Raw genomic sequence first — 15,398 nt, 5'->3', positions numbered from 1 at the left:
CACGTAATTTAAGTGAGTTTAAAATACCCAAAAAATGGCTTGTAAGGACAACAAGTGACCGAATCAGCTGTAGAGAGTGCCATAGAGCTTAGATACCTAAGGAAAAAGATATGTCATTGACGAGCATCTCGAGGCGAGATTTATGATGTCAAAAGAAATCAAATCAGAGACGATTTTTAATATAGTTGTAAGTCGGCGTGAAAGACTGAATGATGGTGAGGGGCTTCCAAGAAATCCATGGAACCCTAAGAAGGCTCTAATTTTGTGAATATAACAACCCTTAAGTGGTTTCTGGATGAAACAAAAGAGTTTGCGATCGCAACATGCATTTAGGGCGTAAGTGTAATTTTTTATTCCAGTCAAAAAAAGGTTGAAAATGATATTTTTTCAAATTTGTTGGGCCAATTGAAAGGTATGGGACTTAGGGGTTTATGTGGTAAATATCAAACCTTGAGGACTTGAAATAAGGGCCAAAGTGGTATTTGGAAGAAGGTTAGGGTATTAGTTTTGGATTTCAAAATTCATTCCATTCTAGTTTTGGATAACTTTGGATTTCAAAATTCATTCCATTCTAGATTTTAATCATTTTGGAGTTCAAACAATATTCCATTCTAGATTTGGATAACTTTGGAGTCCAAATCTTATCTTGGGATATGTGGCGACGCGTGATTGGCTCGAAAAATCTATAAATAAGGCCATGGGGTTGTTTTGAAATCATTCCAAGTAAGTTTTAGGATTGAGGGATTCTAAGGTGAGGATATTATTCTTGAGAGAATAGAGAAAATTTTGCAAGAAGAAGGGAAGGAATCGGATGAGAAACGAATGAGAATGGGCCTCGCCGTAGTTTCGCGTCTTTGTTAGCGTTTGTGCCAAACAATGGCTAGGTAAGTTTATTTTTATGTAATATTCTTGTAGAAGGGGAAGAGAGGGACCCATAGGTTCGAATGAGAGTCAAATCGGAGCTAAAACGGGGGAGTTATGACCGAAATACGAAAACTACTCAAAGTTATCTGAAATATAAAAGCGGTGTGTGTAACATAAGCGCCGGGAAGGGGCTGCGCGTGAAGGCGCGTGGGCCACCTTCCTAGGGCACGTGAGAGCGCGTGTGGGGCCCCCTTGCCCTAAAATTTTCCATTTATGTCCATCATATAATGCCCTTCAACCCTATGTAGAAAAATTTGGGGCTTGATTTACTGAAACTCGTGTTTTCTACAGAAACCTAGGGCCACTAGTTGAGAATAGTAACTTCCAGAGGTAAACCTTCAAGGTGAGGCTCTTAAACTCCAAATCCTATATTTTTCTCTTATAAGATACTTTTATTGCATAAAACGTGTTTTGTGATGTTTCTGTACACAAACTCCTATTGTTCTCTTGCATGAAACATCACAAAACACGTTTTCTGTACATGTGTTTTCCTGAAAATATATGCTATTGGCTTTCAACTGTTGCATTTATAAAATTCGTGTGGCTATACTATTGTACCTATTTGTTGTTGCCCAAGGGTAAAAGTTTGGATATCCCCCGAGAGACACTATTAGTGCGTTATTAAGAAAGTTTTTATGGAGAAGACCATGAGTCTAAGGAACAACGGATGTGATGATTGCATGAGTTCTATGAGATCAGGGCAAGGTGACCTGGTTAGGGACCTCCTGAGATATGCTATGCGTGCATCATTGAGAAAGCTCTCGTTGGAAGAGGTTAACATGTTCACGAGGCACTTTAGAGTAGTTCTCGTTGTTTTCTCATACCTTTTATACCTGTTCATACATTTATATAAACTATTTTGGAGTTCTTACTAGAATATTCATCTTCTAAGAACTATGTCCTTGGAATATTTAAACGTTTTAGGTTCAACAATCGATCCTATGGGAAATGAGATAGTTGAAGACTGAGCTATTTTTGCCACATGTAGCATGTTGTAATATGTTTTTAAATTATGTACGAAACTTATGCAAACCTTAGTATGTTTTAGTTAAGACGTTCGGTTATGATCACTTTTAAGAGATGGTATCCATGTAATATATTTTGTAGACATCTTGAACGGTTTCGTATATGATAAATAAAGCGTTATGGTTGTGTACCATATCAGGTTCGATCTAACTTCTACATTTATAATAATATCACCTGTCTTAGTTATTTGATTATTGGATTTGATAGGCAAAGAAGGTGAAATTGGAATTTTTAGAAAATGTATATTGTGCATCAGTGAATGTGGTGTGAAAAAAAAAAGAAAAGAAAAAGAGAATTCTTGAAATCCCAAATTATAACACGCCTGAAAAATTTGGGATGTTACACCATAATTTGATACATTATATAAACAACATTTTATGTACATAATTTATGACACAAAATTCAATGCACATGCATAAAGCATTTTGGGTCAAACCTCCCACATGAAATAACCATCACAGGTTAAAACCCTTTGCATGTAATCAAATCAAGTTTAGAGTAGAACCACTCACAATAAACCAAGTTTTTAAGTAAGAACACTCACCTCGAAAGTATCTAAGAATGTCTCGATTCTCGTGCCAAAACTCAAACAACTGTGCTTTTACTCAACCTCGAGTCTCAATGATCTCTGGACATCATATTTATTTAAAGAAATATAAATATATGTTTTTCTCACTTTTTCCATAATTCCCACATATTTTCTTCCTATTTTTTCTTCGATAATTCTAAAATAAATATCTCATCAAATATTTTTTCAAATTTTCAAAACTCATAAATTCCAAAATAATTTTAGAAAAACTATAAAAAAATTCCAAAATTACCCCTAACCTCACGCGCTGGCGCGTGTACTATAAGAGTAAGACTGGTGCGTGCAGCTCATGCATCGGTCGTCTTTTTTGACTCAGGTCGCCGACGATTGCTCTGATCAACGTTCTAATCCTACCCATTTGAAGTACTCATTCAGTCGATCCTAGTGGTACCCTTATTGGCTTGAAAACATCACCGAAAGGCCTTCGATTGAACAGTTAAACTTCCGACTCTGACGACCGCTGCAATTTCTGGCCAAGCTTCGAAACCCTCTCAAACCTTGATGAAATCTCACCAAACTCTCCAGAATTGATCGTTGCTACCTCTAGAATAAAAGCCCTCTATCCAAACCCTCTGATTTCTCCAAAAACTTGAGAACTTTGATGTTTCAAACTTAATAACTCTCGACCTCATTTATAGGCAAAACCCGACCACTTTTTGACCAATCAACAGCCAAGGCTTGGCCTCCAAGCATCGACCTAGGCCTTACTGGCCCTAGGCAATCTTGGCTTGCCTAGAAACGACTTCCCTCAGGTGAAATCGGTGATGGGACGCCTACCGCCCATGGTAGTGTTCACACTACAAGTTCTGAAATTTATATTTTAGCCCCTCCTCAATTTTCAATTACTTTTTGGGCATTTCCTTGAAGCCCCTGAGTTTTTCAATAATTTCATTAAGACCCACAAGATCTAGAATCTTCATTTCATCCCCAAAAATTCAGAAAAAAAAAAAAAATCATTTTGATCTCCTTCGGGCAAAATCAAGAATTTACACTTAGGCCCGAATGAAGGATTTTATCGCTAGTCCTTTTGTTTCAACCCGAAACCACCTCAGGGTTGTTCTACTTACAAAATCAAAGTCTCCTCATTGCTTCGTTGACTTTCCAGAGGTCTCAAATGACGATTCGATTTTTTAGCTTGAATCACAGCTGTACCGAAAACTGTTTCTGATTCGATTTATTTCGATGTCATAAATCACGTCTCGAAATGCTCGTTAATACCATATCATTTTTCTTAGACATCTAGGTTCCAAAGCACTCTCTGCAATTGATTTGGTTACTCATCACTGTGAGAAATTACATTATAACCCCAAACTTTTAGGAAATTTTACTTACACCCCAAATAAAATTACACTTTAAACCTTATTAAATTCTTGGATGTTACATTCAGTGTCTGACTTAAGCCTCGGAGTGTTTGCGAGGAAACCTCCCCGCGCCTTCTGATTGTTTTTTTATTTTTTCAAATTCAAGCGACTTGACGATGACATTTTCAGTTAAATAAAATCATTGTTGTATCTGGGCAACAACGGCTACTAAACTATGAACCTAAAAGTCATATACTAAAAAATTAACATCTTAAGCTAGATCTGTGTATCGTTGTGTTCTCAACATTGGTAATTGTTAATGGAGGGTCTTGAATATGTCATTAAGTGTTAATAATGGATACATTAAGTGTTAATGGACCGGATACAAATAGTTGAAAGACCATAAAACATATAGGTCAAAATAGTCGACATGTTTCAGGAGATTGTCGATCATTTTTCTCCAAAGAAGGAAAAATGTCAACCATTTTTAGAGATTGTTGATCAATTTTCCAAATAGTTGGAAAATGGTAGACTGTTTTAAGGATATTGTTAATCGTTTTGTGTCTCAAATTGCTTGTGAAATCTTCAAGAGAAATCGTTTCTTTCGTGTAAGTAACTAACATGTGGTTGTTTGTGGGGCATGATTAAGGCCACTCCTTGTGCTTCTATTGGGTCTCCAAATCCACTAATTAGAAGAGAGATTAAAAGAAGAATGAGTCAAGCATGGCTTACTCATTGCTTACTTCTTCTCTTGACTATTTTTAGCTCACGCATTACAGTTTTTTCTCTCAACTATCTTTAGCCTCCACAGTTTGAGAAGGATATGGTTTCAGTGTAGAAACAATTTTTACATCTACTTGACATTGAGCCTTCAAGTACGCATTCATTTATGTACATGTGATGTGTTATTGTATTGCTTAAAGATCCAAGTTGCATATGGATTGTATAGAATTCCATTGCATATCTCTAATAAGAACAATTTTAAAATTATGCACACACCCATATGACACTTCCAATAGTGGTATTAGAGCCTCGGCTTGGTGGTTAAAGCATATGCAATAGTGCTTGTGACAAGTTTTGTAGGTTTTTCGACTTTGAGTTGTGTGCAAGATGCAACAATTGTCGACATTTTACAGCAAAACTCAACCATTTTTAAGAAACCCATTAAATCTATCGACCGATTACTAGAACCAGTTGATCGTTTTTCATATAATACAAAATTGGTCAACAATTTTGCTGAAATTAGTCGATAGTTTGATGTTGCAATGCATAACAACATTGGAAAATATGCTAATTGTAGCTCGAGGTGTAATGAGATTATATTGGACAACAACATAAGTATATTTGACATGAGATGTTAGTGCGCAAAAAACTAATTCTTGACATGAGCATGCTTATTTTTTAATGTGAATCCAGAATGGCTTGATAGGATCAAACAAGGTGAACATGGACTTGTATGCGAATGAATGAATGGATGGTACAAGGTTTCGTATTAATTTGATTAATATGTAGTTATTCTTTCATTTGGGTTTGTAATGAGACATAAGTCTCAATAGTTTTTTTTTTTAGTCTTTGTTTTATAAAAGTTGTAAATAAAGATGGACATTAAGAGTTGATGTGAAAAGAAGACATCAAGAGTTAATGAATTCTCAAGTTAATAAGCTAGATGTACTATGTGGATTCAAGTCGCATGTGTTGTGGTTTGTGATACAACATATATTAAATCTTGAGGCTCACTAACCTTCCTTTTCCTTTAGAAAGTCGAGAAAATGAACTAACCATTCTAAGGTTAATTGAATAAAAATCAACTTTTGCACCCCTTGATAAAAGATGAGGTGTTAACAATGAAGTGTTAGAGGAGATAACGGTGAGAAATACTGCCCTCATTAGCAAGTAATGGCTCAAAACAAGGAGAAAAAGACCCAAGTTGTAGGAAAGATATTTGGCTATGCAACAAATGAGAAAAGAAAATAAAATCCTACCCCCATTTAGAACTAGTTGGGAAAGGTTCATTTCTAAGATAAAAAAAGACTTCAACAACTACCAATGAAGGAGAAATTGAGATTAGCATCTAGGGTATCTGCATAGATCACCAATGAGCCATCGATAGTCTCATGGGTTTGGTGGAAATTCGAGTGAGTATAACTGTTGTTGCCAAAATACAACAATTAAAATTTGTGATGTGGGGTCCACTCGAGCTCGGTGTCGGGTGAAGTTCGGTTGCCGTAAGAGATGTTGCTTCAAGGGAGATTGCCGTTAGGATGCTCGCCGCAAGGATTTGCCGTTAGTTCTCGCTACTAGCTTTCGCCACAAGGTCTTGCCACTAGCTCTCGCCGCTAGCTCTTGCCACAAGGTCTTTCCACTAGCTCTCGCCACAAGGTCTTGCCACTAGCTCTTGCCACAAGGTCTTGCCACTAGCTCTCGCCACAAGGTCTTGCCACTAGCTCTCGCCGCTAGGTTCGCCGTAAGACTTTACCTTCGCCGCTAGGTTCACCGCAAGACTTTTCCCTCACCGCTAGGTTCGCCGCAAGACTTTTCCCTCGCCGCTAGGTTCGCTGCAAGGATTCAGCCCTGTTAATGCTGAGAAAATGGGTTAGAAGGCTCGCGGGAATCTTCCTCGCGAAGACCCTCCGATGCCAAAGTCAGTCCCGAATCCTGATGAATCTTCACGAAAAAATAGTAAAAGTGTATTCAAAGTGTCCAGATTTTACCAAAGTTTTTTGGGGTCCCCATTAATGTCCTGTAGATGGGTATTTATAGGGCATGGTTCTCAAAGGTGTCTGGCGTCGTCACGTGGCGATTGTTGAATGGGTCAAAAATAAAATAAGGGGGAGGTGGCTACGAGATTGGCCCTCGCGGCTAGCCTTGGCTTACGGCAGGGTGCCACGAGCCTGCCCTTGCGGCCAGCTTGGCCGCAAGGCTGGCTGCGGCCTTAGCTCATGGCTGCTGCGAGCGCCCGCTGGCCGCAAGGCTGGCTCTTGCGACCAACTAGCCACATGCACATCGCGGCAGGGTGCCGTGAGGCTATCCCTTGCGGCTAGCTGGCCGCAACCGCCTCGCGGTGAGGTGCTGCGAGGCTAGCCCTTGTGGCTAGCTCGCAGCGAGCTTACCGCGAGCGTCTGCTGGCCGCGAGGCTGGCTCTCGCGGCCAGCTTGTTGCACACACCTTGCGGCAGAGTGCCGCGAGGCTAGCCCTTGCGGCTAGCTTGCCGCGGGCCTTTGCCTAGTGTGGCTGGCCCTTGCGGCCAGCCTTCTCCTTTTTGAAAAACATTTTTAATTTTTTCCCCTTTTCATTTTTGATGGCACAACAATTGCCCCCTACTATTCTATTTTGTCTTTAGACGAAATTTGAAGAGTAAAAATATTAGCCAAGGAGTTGGGTCTAGCACCTTGACTCAACCAAGTGTTTCAGAATGCCTAAAAGGATCTTACCTCGACCAGGGGCTGAAGTACCAAATTATCTCTGGGCAACCATACCCCTGATAGATAGACTTCATTATGGAATTCATGTCGGGTGTCCGAGCTTGCCGGGAGGCCTAGGCGCCGGATCAACTTAAGGAGTCGGGTCTAGCTCGGGAGCATAGCACTGGACTGATGGCGCGCATATTTTATAATATTTATCCCTCTTATTCCATCTTCATTGCACTCTATTTAGGTTATTTCATTTGTCTTGTGCTTATTTTATTTTATTGGGCTTCACACTATTTTTATTCTTATTTGGCAGATTTGGGCCGCAGATTTGAGCTATTTCGATAAAGGCGCAAGTGGGCTTCGCAAGGTGGACGGACATCGAGTCTAAAAGAGGCAACCATACTTCATTATTGGTTTTGGGCAAATTTAGAATCCATTGGGCCCTTTTTAATTAATTAAATTATGGGCCATATGTATTAAAAAAACCCTAAGCCCATTTAGCCTAGGTTTTTCTTTTTCAAAACCCTATAAATAAGAGCTAGCTAAGAGGCATTAGGGTGGCCGATTTTGGAGGATTCTCACGATTTCAACCTAGAAGCTATGGAAGGCTAATTTGCTTGTAATCTGCTACATTCCCGTACCCCTTGCTCGGTTTGAGTCTCGGTCATATAGTCGAATCTGGTTTGGAACTCGATTCTCATGTTTTTATTGATGATTTCGTTTCTTTTCCTTCTCTAAGTTTATGTATGTTTCTTTTACACGGTTGTGTGAATGCATGCATGATCTTTGTATGGGTTTGATTGACGTGCTCGGTTGAGGCTTTGATTAGAAAGAAACGGTATATTATAAATTGTATGAGCGATTGCTCGTTTTGATTTAATCTTTTACGGTTGTAGAAGAGTTTTTCAAAAATCAAACCAAACAGATTATTTTCATAAGTGAGACGGGGATTACCATGGTAAGGAGGTAGGGTTTGTAGCGGGTTACGTTTTAGTTGGTCGAGAATTCATCTTTGTTTCATTCTTGAGCTTTTTTAAGTTCGGCTTTCATCACAACCCCCCTCGTTTAATCTTGTTTTGACAGTTCGTTGGGAGACGACCTGGGGAGCATCCTAGCTGCAAACCAGTCCTAATACATACACTAATCTGGTCGGTTTGACAGCCTCGATCAAGATTTTGGCGCCGTTGCCGAGGAACCGTCAATCTGTTCTGCCATAACAAGATTTGTTTATGTTCTGCTCTTTTGTTTCTTTTTAATTCTCTTTCATTCTTTATTGCTTTCTTTTTTTTGTTTTCTTTCTGTTTTGCTCTTTTGTTTCTCTATTCTTTTATTTCTTTGTTCATTCTTTCTGTTTTTCTTTTCTGTTTTCTGCCATATTTGGTGTGTTTATGTGATATTTCCTTGTGTGTTTTTGTTTTATTTTTGCTCTTGTTGATATTTAGTGCATGACCAGATCATCTAAGGGTGAACTAATTGATTTAGATCCAGAAATTGAGAGGACCCTTAGGCGACAAGCAAGAGAACTTAGGTCTCAAGATAGGACAGTGACTAATAGTGTCTTTCCCATTGTCTTTGATACTGTGTCTGAGTTCCAACCTAAATTGATCGATATGGCCGCCAATGAAAATAATGGCAATGAGAATAGGAATAATGGGAATAATGCTAACATAACTATTAAAGAATTGGCTGCCCCTAATGTGCATTATCAACCCTTGTGTATTCACTATCCTCGATTAGAGGCAATCTTCGAACTGAAATCTGGATTGATACATTTGCTTCCTAAGTTTCATGGTCTTGCAGGTGAAGATCTACACAAGCATCTGAAGGAGTTTCATGTGGTATGCTCCACCATGAGGCCGCAAAGGGTTGATGAAGAACAAATAAAGCTAAGGGCATTCCCTTTCTCTCTTGATGGAGCTGCCAAAGACTGGCTGTATTACTTGCCACCAGCTGCCATTACCAATTGGGATGGCCTGAGGAGAATATTTCTGGAGAAGTTCTTCCCTGCTTCCAGAACAACAGCCATCCGGAAGGACATTTGTGGCATCCGACAGATAGGTGGAGAAAGCTTGCATGAGTATTGGGAGAGATTCAAGAAGTTGTGTGCTAGTTGTCCTCATCATCAGATAAGTGACCAGCTCCTCATTCAATATTTTTATGAAGGCTTGCTCCCCATTGACAGGTACTTAGTGGATGCTGCATCTGGAGGAGCCTTAGTGGAAAAGACACCAGCTGCAGCCCGGGACTTAATTTCAAAGATGGCTCAAAATGCACAACAATTTGGTACCAGGTTGAACACTCCCATGAAGACTGTCAATGAGGTTGGTTTTGCTACACCTATGGACCAACGGAGAATAGAAAATAGGCTGGAAGAACTAACTTCAATGGTTCGCCAGTTAGCCCTTGATCGAAACCAGCCCCCGCAGGTATGTGGCATTTGTTCATTATCTTCACATGTAACTGATCAGTGCCCACAATTGCAGGATAACACAGAATCATGTAATGGAATCTTCCCTGGAAGACCGTTTCAGCAACAGCCACAACAGAATAGGTATGATCCCTATGCTCCCACCTACAATCCGGGCTGGAGAGACCATCCCAACTTCAGATACAGGGGTGCTTCAACTCAACCATTCCAGCAGAGGTTCAATGCACCGGGTCAAAGTAATGCCACACCAATGAAGCAACAAGCACAAACATTACCCAAGGCCGAACTGAGCTTGGATGACATAGTGCAGCAATTATCTGCCAATACTCTCAAATTCCAACAACGGACTGACACCACCATATAGAATTTGGAGACACAGATTAGGCAGTTAGCAACTAACATAAATGAGCTAAGGAGTCAAGGCTCGGGTCAGCTACCTTCATAGCCAATATCCAATCAAAAGGGAAATGTGAGTGCGATCATGCTGCGTAGTGGTAAAGAAATGAATGTTTCAGAGAAGGCACAAGAAGAAACCGGTAGAAAAGAAGAGTCGCAGCCCCTCTCAATTCAAAGGGCCAATCAACACATCAACAATGATCAGGTCAAGGGAGAGAACCCCTACACCAATCCATTGCCTTTTCCCCATAGAGCCACTCAAAACAAGAAGAGGTCTGAAGCTGAGTTGGATAAGGAGATCATGGAGACTTTTCAGAAGGTCGAAGTCAATATACCACTCTTGGAGGCCATCAGACAGATTCCCAAGTATGCCAAGTTTCTCAAAGACTTGTGCACCCACAAGAGGAAGCTGAAGGGAAATGAGCAGGTCAACCTTAGAAGGAATGTCTCAGCCCTAATCCAGCCCGCCATGCCTTTGAAATGCAAAGATCCAGGGACGTTTACCATTCCTTGCATCATAGGAGAGCTGCAATTCACAAATGCTTTGCTAGATTTGGGTGCTTCCATTAATGTAATGCCTAAGTCTGTTTATGAATCCTTGCAGGTTGGCCCATTGAAATCCACAGGAGTGGTAGTCCAGCTAGCTAACAGGAGCACGGCCTATCCCACGGGAGTCTTGGAGGACGTGCTGGTTGAGGTTAAGGATCTTATCTTCCCAGCTGACTTTTATGTTTTAAATATGGAAGATGATAACAAACTTGGACATGCACCATTGATACTAGGCAGACCTTTCTTGAAAACTGATAGGATAATAATTAATGTGCATGAGGGTACCTTGTCTATGGAATTTGCTGGTAATACTATCCATTTCAACATTCTTGATTCCATGAAGTATCCTTCAAAAGATCATTCCTCCTGGCATGTTAATTTTATTGACTTGATGGTTGATGTTGCATGTGCTGATCTTGCTGACTTTGTTTCTGAGTTCCCCACCATCCATGACTTTCCTGATAGTGTGCATTGCCCTGATTATCATGATGGATTCAGTAAGTGTGTCGCTTGTTCTGAGATAGATGAGTTTTTAAATCTTTCTGAATCTGACATGAGTTTTCAGCATGCGCATCCCACTACCTTACACGACTCTCATGAGCCTTCCATGGTGAATGTTTCCCTTGCTGAGAATGTCATGCAAGCAGATGGTTCTCTTGACTTAAACACAAACAGGTTGCTGCCTTCAATCCAACAGCCACCTGCCTTGGAGTGCAAACCCTTACCTGACAACCTCAAGTATGCTTACTTGAAGGAGGGAGAGAAGTTGCCAGTGCTCATAGCCAACAACCTCCGCCCTGACCAAGAGAAGAGATTGCTGGACCTACTCAGGAGGAACAAACGAGCAATAGGCTGGACCTTGGCAGACATACCAGGTATTAGTCCTTCTTTGTACATGCACATGATTCATTTAGAGGAAGGAGCCCGACCAGTGAGGCAGCCACAGAGGAGACTCAATCTCATCATCCTAGATGTGGTCAAGAAAGAGGTAAGTAAGTTACTTTCGGCTGGTATCATCTATCCTATATCTGATAGCAAGTGGGTGAGTCCAGTGCAGGTCGTCCCTAAGAAGACAGGTTTCACAGTGATGGCTAATGAAAGAAATGAGCTAGTGCCCATGAGAGTGCAGAACAGCTGGAGGGTCTGCATCGACTATAGGAAGCTCAACCAAGCAACCAGAAAATATCACTTTCCCCTTCCATTCATCGACCAAATGTTGGAAAGGTTAGCAGGTAAATCGCATTATTGTTTTCTTGATGGCTTTTCTAGTTATTTTCAGATATGCATAGCACCAGAGGATTAGGAAAAGACCACCTTCACTTGTCTTTTTGGCACTTTTACCTACCGAAGGATGCCATTTGGCTTATGTAATGCTCCAGATACGTTCCAACAGTGCATGATGAGTTTATTTTCTGAATTTCTTGAGCATTGTATGGAAATATTCATGAATGACTTTTCTGTTTATGGCACCTCATTTGATGACTGCTTGGTTAGCTTGGGTAAAGTTTTGGAAAGGTGTGTTGAGAAAAACCTTGTTTTGAATTATGAAAAATGTCACTTCATGGTTGAGCAGGGCATAGTCTTAGGTCATGTTATCTCCAGACAAGGTATCGCGGTCGATAGTTCCAAGGTGGATGTCATTGCTTCTTTACCTTACCTCGCGTCTGTGCGGGAAGTACGCTCTTTCCTTGGCCATGCAGGGTTTTACAGGAGGTTCATCCAAGATTTCAGTAAGATTGCCATTCCATTATCCCACCTCATCCAAAAAGATGTGGATTTCAAGTTTGATGAACAATGAAAGCAAGCCTTCAAGGAACTTAAGAGGCGATTGACTTCTCCACCGATCATCCAGCCACCCAACTGGGAGTTGCCCTTTGAGCTCATGTGTGATGCTTCAAACTTTGCAGTAGGTGACGTTCTCTCTCAGCGGGTGAATAAGAAGTCGCATGTCATTGCCTACGCCTCACGTACCCTGGACAATGCTCAAGCCAATTACACCACGACTGAAAAAGAGCTCTTAGCCATTGTCTTTGCTTTAGATAAATTTTGATCATACTTATTGGGATCTAAAGTTATTGTGTTTTCTGATCATGCAGCCCTGAAGTTCCTTCTGAAGAAGCACAATGCAAAACCTAGGCTTATCCGGTGGATGCTGCTACTCCAGGAATTTGATATTGAGATCAAAGACAAAAGTGGAGCTGAAAACTTGGTAGCCGACCACCTGAGCCGGATACCTACTTCTCCCGACTCGTCTGACATGGATCATCATCCTATCAGAGATAATTTTCCAAATGAGTTGCTTTATCACTTACATGGTACTGAACCTTGGTATGCTGACATGGTAAATTTCCTAGTTGCTTCTGAAATACCTGCACATTTTAAGAAAGCACAATTACATAAATTTAAAAGCAAAGCTAAGTAATATGTATGGGATGATCCATATTTGTGGTGCTTGTGTAGTGACCAAGTCCTTAAGAAGTGTGTCCCTGATCATGAATTTGCATCTGTCCTACATTTCTGTCACACTCTTGCATGTGGTGGTCATTTTGGTCCACAACGTACTGCTAGAAAGGTCTTAGACGCGGGGTTATATTGGCCATCCCTTTTCAAAGATGCATATGGATTCTGTAAGAACTGTACACGTTGCCAACACACAGGTAATCACTTCTAAGCGGGAGACCTAGGCACTGGATCAACCAAGGAGTCGGGTCTAACCAAAAAGGCATAACACCGAACTCAAACGAGGGATCCGAGTGAGTCTGCGGGCATAGGCATCGGATGTTCTGATAATCCCGGGCTGACTCGTGGTCATAGGCACCAGATTGCGACTGGATGACTCAACTCTGATAAGCGGGGTCATGGCAGAGTTGTCATAGGGTTGTTATCTTTTCATGCCTTCCTTGGGCCAGTCTACCTCAGGGGATCTGGGTTTGGCCAGTAATCCCGGGCCAGCTCGTGGTCATCGGCACCAGATTGCCACTAGGCGACTTAACCTTCGGGAGCGGTCTTATGCTGGAGCTATCCGGTGATCACTTCACTTCTTTTTCGCCTTCCTAGGGCCAGTCTACCTCAGGGAATCTGGGTTTGGCCAGTGGTCCAGCACGGGATTCTTACCAGATATCCGAGTTTGCCAGGAGACCTAGGCATTAGATCAACCAAGGAGTGGGGTCTAGCCAAAAAGGATAACACCGAACTCAAACGAGGGATCCGGGTGAGTCTGCGGGCATAGGCATCGAATGTTCTGGTAATCCTGGGCCAACCCTTGGTCATTGGCACCAGATTGCTGCTAGGCGACTTGACCTATTGGAAGCGAGCTGTGCTTGAGCCGCTATACCTGCAAGACACATACAAATAATCTGGGCTCCTGTAGATTTTACGTGGTTCAGCTTATAGTTTTACCTACTCCATGGGAATACATGGGATATATTCTTTTATTTATAGGGGGTGTTGTTACAATGGAAAATTTAAAGACAATTCCTGCCTCTAACCGGGTTGAGTAACGCTTCTGACGATAGGCTTAACTCTATGTCTCGTGCTTCGTCCCTTCCCCTGGGGCAAAAGCCGGGAAGTACCTCTCGAGGTGCACGGTGTTCCAAGCTTTTCCTATCGCCTTGCTTTGTGGTGTCGGTAGTGTGCACCTGTTGGAGTCTATCATCTTCTGGATTTTGTAAGGTCCTCCGCATTTCGGGCTGGGTTTCCCTTCTTCTTTTATTACCTTCCCCTGCGTCCAAAATTTCCATTTGGGTGAAAACTATTCTGTTCGGTCGAACAACTCAGTCACTGAATTTGGCTCCGAGAAAGCTAAGGATCTTCTAAGTGGGGCGTATGTAATTCCATTTAGTAGGGCTGACACTGCTAACCCGACTGGAAGATCTCTTACTTCCTACATCGTGGCTCTGAATCGCTCGATGTATTGCTTCAGGGATTTATTCTGCTTTTGCTGTAAGGTCATTAGATATATTGCATTCTTCTTCTTCGGGAGATAGACGGAGAATGCATTTAAGAATTCTTTCTTCAACTGTTTGAATGATCGGATATGTCATGGCGGTAATTCAGTGAACCACTGCTGAGCTTGTCCTGCCAGGGAGAGTAGGAAAGCCCTGCACCTAGTGACCTCATTTCATCCATGTAACACGGCCATTACGACAAAATGTTGTAAGTGTTTCTCGAGGTCCTCCCTTCCTGAGTATATCGAGAGTTGTGGTAGTTCAAACCCTGGTTGCACTGGTCGCCTCTGGAGTTCCTTAGATAGAGGGAACCCTTTTGAGAGAGTTACCTTTGGTATCATCATTACTTGTTTCTGTTCTAGCACATCTTCTATGAGGTGTTTAATGTCGGACACACTAAGTGTTTCTTGCTTCCCTTCATTTTGGCCGAGAGATGGGTCATAAGGCGCTCCCGAATAGGTATTTTCTGTTGTCTCTCTATACGTGGGAGCTTTTCTTGCCCTCATGTTATTTTTTCTTCTCGAGTTCATTACTTCCGGGACTTGACTATTCAGCCCTGGAGTTCTGATTCTTATCCCCTGTCGAATGGCTCTTGAAGGGTTGCCTTGGGATCTCCGATGTTCTACCCTTGTATCGATTTGTCCCATGTGGGGAATGTGAATGTCCGGCCTTAGTTCACATAACAGAGCAATGATTTCCTGTAGTTTTCTCATATTCTCCTCATTGGACATTCCAAATGAGCGTGGTTCCAGACTGGCGGGCACTGCATGGGGGACTTGTTCCTCTCGCCCTGTCACGTATCTCCTCAATCCAGTTAGGTGTGCTTTT

The 15,398-nt window shown here is 41.6% G+C and overlaps 1 protein-coding gene across 1 annotated transcript; it reads left to right on the top strand.

The window, feature by feature from the left end:
- Positions 1 to 8,695: 8,695 nt before the first annotated feature.
- On the top strand, positions 8,696 to 10,042 carry LOC127802226 (uncharacterized). Its single transcript, XM_052337938.1, has one exon. The coding sequence runs from the start codon at positions 8,696 to 8,698 to the stop codon at positions 10,040 to 10,042; it is 1,347 nt and encodes a 448-aa protein (XP_052193898.1).
- Positions 10,043 to 15,398: the final 5,356 nt, after the last annotated feature.

This window comes from Diospyros lotus, chromosome 5, assembly GCF_014633365.1.
Source record: "Diospyros lotus cultivar Yz01 chromosome 5, ASM1463336v1, whole genome shotgun sequence".
Classification (NCBI taxonomy): Eukaryota; Viridiplantae; Streptophyta; class Magnoliopsida; order Ericales; family Ebenaceae; genus Diospyros; species Diospyros lotus.
The sequence above is the reverse complement of the archived record's forward strand: the minus strand, read 5'-3'. Positions and strand labels throughout refer to the sequence as shown.

Excerpts from the sequence above, each read along its gene's own strand:
- LOC127802226 (XM_052337938.1), top strand. The coding sequence starts at position 8,696 with ATGACCAGATCATCTAAGGGTGAACTAATTGATTTAGATCCAGAAATT.